At 61.4% G+C, this 8,562-nt stretch overlaps 1 protein-coding gene across 1 annotated transcript in view; it reads right to left on the reverse strand.

Annotated features, from left to right (window-relative positions):
* The window catches only part of VWCE (von Willebrand factor C and EGF domains), a 28,616-nt gene extending 21,979 nt beyond the window's left edge, over window positions 1–6,637 (reverse strand). The window contains exons 1-5 of the mRNA XM_056131549.1: window positions 6,528–6,637; window positions 2,997–3,091; window positions 2,824–2,913; window positions 2,432–2,560; window positions 1,384–1,500 (exon numbers count right to left, since the gene is read on the reverse strand). Coding sequence (XP_055987524.1) covers window positions 1,384–1,500; window positions 2,432–2,560; window positions 2,824–2,913; window positions 2,997–3,091; window positions 6,528–6,637 — 541 coding nt within the window. The remainder of the gene's footprint in view (window positions 1–1,383; window positions 1,501–2,431; window positions 2,561–2,823; window positions 2,914–2,996; window positions 3,092–6,527) is intronic.
* Between the last annotated feature and the right edge of the window lie 1,925 nt (window positions 6,638–8,562).

An 8,562-nucleotide genomic window follows, 5' to 3' on the forward strand; every position in this document is an offset into this window, starting at 1 on the left:
CTGGGTGTGACCCAAAAAGCAAAAAAAAAAAAACCCACCCATCAGGGCTCCCATAAGCGCCTGCAATGCCGTTCACTGCCTTCCTTCCCCACCTCTGTCCCTGCATTTCATCTTCCTCCTGCTTAAATTCTTCTTTTGGGGGGGGGGGGGGTGGCTGGAGCAATAGCACAGCAGGTAGGGCATTTGCCTTGCAGGCGGCCGACCCGGGTTCAATTCTCAGCATCCCACAGGGTCCCCTGAGCACCGCCAGGGGTAATTCCTGAGCGCAGCGCCAGGAGTAACCCCTGTGCATCGCCGGGTGCATCACCGATAGCATAGCATCACACCTGGTGATGCTCAAGTGTTACTCCTGGCGCTGCACTCAGGAATTACTCCTGGTTGTGCTTGGGGGACCCTATGGGATGCCGGGGATCCAACCCGGGCCCACCATGTGCAAGTGCCCTACCTGCTGTGCTATGGCTCTGGCTTAAATTCTTGCTGTTTCACAAATGTACCATGCTCTCGTGGGCCTCCGCTTTGCCCATGTTCCTCTGTCTGTCTAGAACGTCTATCCACCTCATCTGGCTGGAAAACTCCTACTCATCCCTCAACACCCAGTTCCGACAGCACCTCCTTTCTCAAAGTCGCCTCCTGCCGTTGTCTGGCACTGTTCCCTGCTTTCCCTCACAACACATCCCTCACCCTCACGTCTTTGTTATTTCCCTCCCCACCCCACAGAACACTGTAGCACTGTCCTCCCATAGTTCATCGATTTGCTCGAGGGGGCACCAGTAACTTCTCCATTGTGAGACTTGTTGTTACTGTTTTTGGCATATCGAATTCGCCACAAGGAGCTTGCCAGGCTCTGCCGTGTGGGTGGGATACTCTCGGTAGCTTGCCGGGCTCTCTAAGAGGGACGGAGGAATCGAACCCGGGTTGGCCACGTGCAAGGCAAACGCTCTACCTGCTGTGCTATCACTCCAGCCCCACAGAACACTGGAGAACAGAATTTTTAATACCGCAAGCGTGACTGCAGAGCCTGGCCTCACTGGGGGCATGTGGGAAAAATGAATGAACAAATGATCGGCTCCCACTCTGAACTCCCCTCCCTTCATTCAGCACCCCCCCCCGAATCTGTAGGTCACCCCCCCCTTACCCCCACCCTGGTTGGTTGACTCTGTCACCCTAAGGATCCGGTTTCTAACTCCGAGGGCCCTTGAGTCTATGCACCTGGAGATTAGCCTGACTCCGCACTCCTGCGAGGACGGCTTCACGCTGGCCTCAGTTTCCCCCGCCCCCATGAAGGTGTGGATGTGGACACTGTCCCTCAGAGGGGGAACGGCGGGGGTGAAAGGCGGTGAGTGGTGGGGACAGGCTGGCGGGGCAACCCTTGGAGCGGCTCACCTTGGCAGCTGTGGCGGTCTGCAGACAGCTGCATGCCCGGTCCACACTCACACACGAAGCCGCCCTCTGTGTTCACACACAGGCCCTCACAGGAGGAACTTAAGCATTCGTCGATGTCTGCGGAGAGAGAAACCCCTGCAGAAGCCGCCCTGCTTGTGGATGGGGTGCAGGGAGGAAGCCTCCTCACCACAACCTGGAGAGAGGCCATAGGGAGCCCCGAAAGGAGAGGCCAAGGGACCCCTTTTCAGCAAACAAATCACTCAGCAACCCCTCCAGTCTACTTTCTTGAAGTGAACACACAGAAAGTGCCCCTCCAGGGCTGGAGCGATAGCATAGCAGGTAGGGCGTTTGCCTTGCAGGCAGCCAACCCGGGTTCGATTCCCAGCATCCCATATGGTCCCCCGAGCACCACCAGGAGTAATTCCTGAGTGCATGAGCCAGGAGGAACCCCTGTGCATCGCCGGGTGTGACGCAAAAAAGCAAAAAAAAAAAGAAAAAGAAAAGCACCCCTCCATTGCACCTGAAGCTGAGTGGTGAGACGCTTTGGGAGGAATGCGCTTTGCGTGGGAGAGACCTGGCTCTGACCCCCAGCACCCCCAGGAAGGCCCCCCTATCACAGAGCCGGGAACTGCCTCCACACAGGTGTGTCCCCTCTAAATCAAAACCAAACTCAAGAGCAAGTGGCAGGAAGAACGACTGAACCCCTTCCAGGGTGCCTGAACACTTCCTGGGACTGGCTGCTGAGAGCACGCGTGTGACTGAACCACTCCCACCCTCCCCCAGCGGGCCTGCAGTCTGGGAGCCTCCGGGAAGCCCCCGGCTCCCCCAGGGCCTGGCCTGTGAACACTTATTCCCGCGGGGTGCGGGGGGGGGGGGGGCGTGGTACCACCGAGAGGCAGAGGTGGGCTTGGTTCTAGCTGTGGGGCACCAGGGGCTAATCCAGATCCAAGTCTCCGTGGGTGGGTCGTGGGGGGCGGAGAGCTCTGTCCCTGCCGTGTGGGGTCCCCTCTCAGCACCCGAGAGCCCTGCCGCTGCCCGGACGTCTCACCTGTACACCTGATGCCAACCGCTGTCTCCGTCATGGTGAAGCCCACAGGGCACACCCGGGCCACCTCCCGACAGCCGCCGTGGTTGCAGCTGAGGTCACAGCCATACTCCCCGCAAGGTCTGCTGGCTTCTGGGAACAGAGGGACCCCGTGAGCAGGCAGCGAGCCCCGCCCGCCCCCATAGTCCAGGGCTCAGGGCACTCGCCTTGCACGTGGCTGATCCAAGTTCAATCCCCAGTGGTCCCTCCCAGCCCTGCACAGAGCCAGGAATAAGCCCTGAACCCAACTAGGTGTGATCCAACCGGAAATAAATGAAGTAGGACAGGAACCCCCTCCATTGTTGGGGGTGAGAAGGCAGGACCTCCCCCGCCCCCCGCCCAGTGACCCCCCTTACCTGGGCACGTGGCCCCTTGCTCTCCGTGCTGGCAGGAGCAGAGGTTGGGAGCAACACAGATGCCATCCCCACAGCCGAAGGAGCAGAGAGCTGGGAGCAGACGGAGTGGTGAGGGAGGGGGCTGGGCCCCCCCTGCCCCCAGCCCCCAGCCCAGCACAGGAGCTGGCACTTACGGAGGGTGCAGTGCCCGCTGCCCAGCGATGGTGCCCAGCCGGGGCAGCAGCCACTCCCGAATGCCGAGAGGCAGACGTGGGGGCCCAGGCGGCGTCTGCAAGAGAGGAGAGCCACGGGCTGGGTTTTGACCCGGGAGAGGGGTCGGCAGGGACAGGAAGGTGGGCACGACTAGGTGCAGGCATGGCTTGAGAGATCCAAGGCGGGTGGGGCCCTGCCACCAGGCAACCCCAAAAGGAGAAGGAAGAGAGGGAGGAAGGGGAGGGAGGGAGGGAGGGAAGGAAGGGAGGAAGGGAGAGAGGAAGGATGAATGAATGAAGGAAAGGACGGAATGAAGGGAGGGAGGGAGGGAGGGAGGGAGGGAGGGAAGGAGGGAAGAAAAGGTGGGAGAGGAGGAAGAAAGAAAGGAAAAAGGTAGAAAGGAAGGATGAAAGGAAGGAGGGAGGAGGATAGGAAGTAAAGGAGGAAGATGGGGGAGGGAGGAAGGGAAGGAGGAACAGAGGGGTAAAAGAAGGAAGGAATGAAAGGAGGAAAGAAGGGCAGAAGGGAGGGAGGGAGGAGAGGAAGGAAGGAAGGAAGGGAGGGAGGGAGGGAGGGAGGAGAGGAAGGAAGGAAGGGAGGGAGGGAGGGAGGAGAGGAAGGAAGGAAGGGAGGGAGGGAGGGAGGGAGGGAGGAGTGATCTGGAGGCAGAATGAGACAAAGGTCTGAGCAGGGGGCAAGGAGGGGAGTCAGAGCTGAAGACAGGCCGTGGCAGGAGCAAGAGCAGGTTGGTGTTGGGGGACGGGCCTTCCTCAGCCCCTCCCCCAGCCCCTTCACGGCTCCGGCAACTCCTAGAGGGCTCACAGAGTCTCAGTCTTGCAGACCTTTACTCCTCCCTCCGTCCCTTGCTGCTGTTATGGACACTGTAGCGATGAAGTGGGGGGGGGGGGGCAGGGGTGTCACACACCTGCCCCTTCCCAGCTCACTGGGCAGCCCGCAGGTGTCAGGGCTCACCAAGGAGCCCACCGGTGGTGGTGCCCGCATGCGTGCTCGGCGGGGCTTCTCTGAGTTGGGGTGCTGCTGTGGTACCCACACCTGCCCGGGCTCCTGCACACTTCCCTAGGTGCCTCTAGCGACCAGGCAGCAGGGAAATCATTAGTGGCCTCAGGCATTTCAGGTGGCAAGGTTGCTAGAACCAACCCCAGTGAAGGTGATTTGAACTCATGACTTACTCAATTCAATACAGGAGTGCCAAGCCCCTGAGCCCTTCTTCATAACACAACCTACTTCCTGGGCACTGAATTACCTTTTTTCTTGGGTGGGGAGGAGGTTGGGGTCACACCCAGCGATGTTCAGTGTTACTCTTGGGTCTGCACTCAGGAATCACTCCTGGCTGTGCTCAAGGGACCATATGGGATGCTGGGGATCAAACCCGGGTCAGCCGTGTGCAAGGCAAAGGCTGTGCGATCGCTCCAGTCCTGGCACTGAATTACTTTATTACTTATTTTTGGGGGGGATCTGGGGCCATTTGTTGTGCAAAACCAAGTGCCTTAAGCCCTGGACTAGCTCTCCAGCCCTGAATGACTTGATTTCATGATTCGTGACTGTCGCCTGCCTCTCTCCGAGATTCCCCGTTGTCCCCCAGCACCTGGACAGCGCAGGGCAGAGCAGGTGAGGGAGAGTCAGGTGGAGACTGTAAAGCGGCCAGGGCCGGCGGCCTCCAGGGGAACGAAGGTGCCAGGCGCTGGGTGAGACAGGCCAAGGGCTAAGGCACTGGCTTTGCACGTGGACAACCCCAGCTAGATCTGCGGCACCGCCAGGAAGGACCCCAAGCACTGAACTGGGAGTAGCCCCTGAGTCAAAGCAAGTGTCATACCCCCAATCCTCAACCCCCCACAAAATAAGGCAGCTTAGGGGCTGGAGTGATAGCACAGCGGATAAGGTATTTGCCTTGCACGCGGCGAATCCGAGTTCAATCTCCAGCATCCCATATGGTCCCCCGAGCACCACCAGGAGTAATTCCTGAGCGCATGAACCAGGAGTAACTCCTGTGCATCACTGGGTGTGACCCAAAAAGCAAAAAACAAAAACAAAAAAAAGGCAGCTCAGTCATCACCAAGCCTCGGTGAGCAGACAAACAGTGACAGTCACACAGTATGACAAGTGTTGGGGGTAGGGGGAGGCACAGGAGAGTCGGGGACCCCCCAATCCCCTGACTCTGCTGCAGGGTCCGCTGCCCAGAATCAGTGGAGGGAAGCAAATGGGGGGGCGACAGGGGACAGTGGGAGCAGGACAGATTGTGGTGTGATCTCTGAGCTAGAGGGTGTGGGAGTCCAGCCTGCTCAGCTTGACGGATTAAGGTCACCTCTCCCATGGTGTGTCCACCCCAGATCTCCCCCAACTCCCCCAGATTCCCGCCACTGGAGTTCAGGAGTTGATGGGAATATCCTGGGGATGGGGCAGCTCAGAGAGCACCCGGGAACGAGGGTGGGGGGCACTGTAGCCAGTGTTGGGGACCCACTCCCACCTTGAGGAACCGTTGGTGACCAACGTGACAAGCATCCCGGACAGAGGAGCCCGGAGGAGCCGAGCCCGGAGAGGCTCATTCCCTCTCTAAAGTCAACACAGACAGGCTGGAGTGATAGCACAGCGGGTAGGGCGTTTGCCTTGCACCCGGCCGACCCGGGTTCAAATCCCAGCATCCCATATGGTCCCCCAGCACTGCCAGGAGTGATTCCTGAGTTCAAAGTCAGGAGTAATCCCTGAGCATCGCCAGGTGTGACCCAAAAAGCAAAAAAGAAAAAAAAAGTCAACACAGAACTGGGGGCGGGGGCAGCAGGGGAGGGGCCCGGGAGGGGGCGGGGCGGGCGAGCGAGCGGCCGGGGGTCTCCCCCTGCGCCCCTGGCTGGGTGCTGGAAGGCTGATAGGGGTGCGGCGAGGCGCCGGGAAGCGGCTCCGGAGCGGGCCGGGGGGAGACAGGTGGCAGGAAGGCTCCGAGACGCCGCAGGAACTGGCGGGGGCTGCGGAACGCACGTGTGCGCCCCCCGCGCGCCCCCCAATCCGTGGCCGCCGGCCAGGCCTGGCCGCCCGCTGACACCGTGTTCCCTGGCTCGGAGCATCACGCACACGCGCGCCCGGCCGGCCGGGAGGCGGCTCCCTGGAGGCGGCGTCCGCGGGAGGAGTCCGGGGCGGCGGAAACCGACACAGCCCCCGGGGGACCCCGGCGGCTCGGCGTGCAGACCCCCACCCCACAAGCCGGTCCCTCCAGCTCGGGGGCTCCCAGGACGGCCAAAGCGGCGCGGGGAGGCCGGGAAAGTGCCCGGGGAGAGCGGGAGGCGCGTCCCGCACCAGGTGGCACGTCCCCAGGCCCCCTGGCCCGGGATCCGCGCCCCCCCCGAGTCCCCCCCAGGGCCCAGCCGGGGTTAGTGTCCCCCCCAAGCAGGGGCATCGGACTGGCGCCCGCCCGCAGCGCACGCAGCCCTTTGTCCCGACCCCGCGGACAGCGCCCCGGGGCGCCCCTGCAGCCGCGCAGGGGAGGGTCGCGGGGCGCTTACCTCTCGGCCGCCGAGTGCCCGGACGGCTTCCTCGCGGGGTAGCCCCGGGCCGGGGTCCCGGGCGGCAGGAGCGCGACACAGGCGACCCCAAGGAACAGTCCGGCCCACATGACCGGCGACAGCGACGGCGACGGCGACAGAGGCAGCGGCGGGTCCCCCCCACCCACCCCAACCCCGGCTCGGCTGGGCTCCGGCGCCGCGCGCGGGGGAGGAGGGGGCTGCCGGCCGTCGCCCCTCCTCCTGGCGCTGCAGGGAGCGAACCAGCGAGCCTGGAGCTGGCAAGTCGAGCCAAGCCGGGGGAGCTGGAGACGCCAAGAGGAGGGGCTGGGGGGCCTAGAGCGCACGGCCGGGGGTCTCTGGCACCTCGGAGCGAGACGCACAAAAGGCCGCGACGCGCTCCCGCCCGCGGCCTCCCGGGGAAGCGCGGAGCCCCAGGCCGGGGCAAAGATCAGGGACCCCCCTGGGGGCGGGGTTTCTCGCCCAAGGCCCGCACCCTCCCCGGCCCGGCCCGGGTGTGCTCGTCGGCTTCCTGCAAAGGGAGGCTGTGTGGCGTCAGGCTGAGGTTTGGGGGAGGAAACCAGGCGGGCTGGCATGGGACACCCGCCGCCCCCCCGGCACCGCTCGACTGCGAGAAACACAAGATGCCAGGGTGTGAGGAGGAGGAGGAGGAGGAGGTGGGGATCCGGACCCGGGACCCTGGGTCATTTCGCGGCTGTGTTCTAGGCAAACCTGCTGGTCTGCACCCTGACACACACCAGTCAGCCTCGGGGCTACCCAGGGGCAGGGGGTCAGCCTGTGGTTGGAGGTGGAGAAGTTGGTAGAACAGGCGTGGAAGCAGGGAACTGGTGGTGGACAGGTGGTGGGTGGAAGCTAGGTCATAGGACAGTGGGGCAGTTAAAGAGTGACCAGAGTCTACCTCCCACTGAACACAGTTTCCTACACATTCCCCAGCTCAGGAACTCAGCATTCCCTGGGGTGGTGGGCTGGGAACCAGAGCTGTTAAGATAGGTGCCCTCCCGGGGCTGGAGCCCTAGCATAGTGGGTACGGTGGCTTGCCTACCCAGGTTCGAATCCCAGCATCCCATATGGTCCCCCGAGCACCGCCAGGAGTAATTCCTGAGTGCAGAGCCAGGAGTAACCCCTGAGCATCGCCGGGTGTGACCCAAAATGCAAAAAAAAAAAAAAAAAAAAAAAAAAGGTGCCCTGGCTACTTCAGTCTGTCACCAAGGTCCCCTGGTGGCCACAAATAAAGCACCTGGCTGTGCCAACATGGTCCACATTCTGGCCTCCTGATTCCTTATCCACACAGCCTGGTTAGGGTTCCTTAGACTTTGGGCAACCCTGTGATCGATTCTGTAACTCCTGACGCTGGGTTTACATTAGACCTCAGATGGATTTGGTCTTGTTCTGTTTGTTTTGGGTCACACCCAGTAGTGCTCAGGGGTTACCCCTGGCTCTGCACTCAGGGATCATGCCATGTGGGTTTTGGGGGGACCACAGGGGATGCTGGAAATTAAACTGGGTTGGCTGTGTACAAGGTAAGTGCCTTGCACCCTCTCTGCTATACTGTCTGCAGCCCATCCCTTATTGGAGGGGGCGGCGGTGCGGGGGAGGAGGCACATCCCCAGCTGTGCTCAGGGCTTATTCCTGGCTCCGCATTCAGGGGTCACTCCTGGCAGTGCTCAGGGAATCCTTTCTGTGTTGCTGGGGATTGAACCCAGATCAGTTGTGTGCAAGGAAAGTGCCCTACCCACTGTGCTATCTCTCTGGCCCCTGTTGTCTTTTACTGCTTTGATGATTGAGCATAAGCTGATTTTCTTACCCTGAGCATGTGGGGCTGTTTTTGCAGACGGTGATGGTTTGAGCCTTGTTCTCTGACCTTGTTAGTTTCTTCTAATTTAAACAAAATCTGAGCCATCTGCCCCAAAACTCACCCCATAGGGTAAGAAGAAAGCGACTTCCCATATTATGTGCATTCTCAGCCCAAAGCCCTGGGTCGGAGTACAGGCGTTCCAGAACTGGCCTTGCGTCCAAC

This window comes from Sorex fumeus, unplaced genomic scaffold, assembly GCF_029834395.1.
Source record: "Sorex fumeus unplaced genomic scaffold, SorFum_2.1 ptg000093l, whole genome shotgun sequence".
Taxonomy (NCBI): domain Eukaryota; kingdom Metazoa; phylum Chordata; class Mammalia; order Eulipotyphla; family Soricidae; genus Sorex; species Sorex fumeus.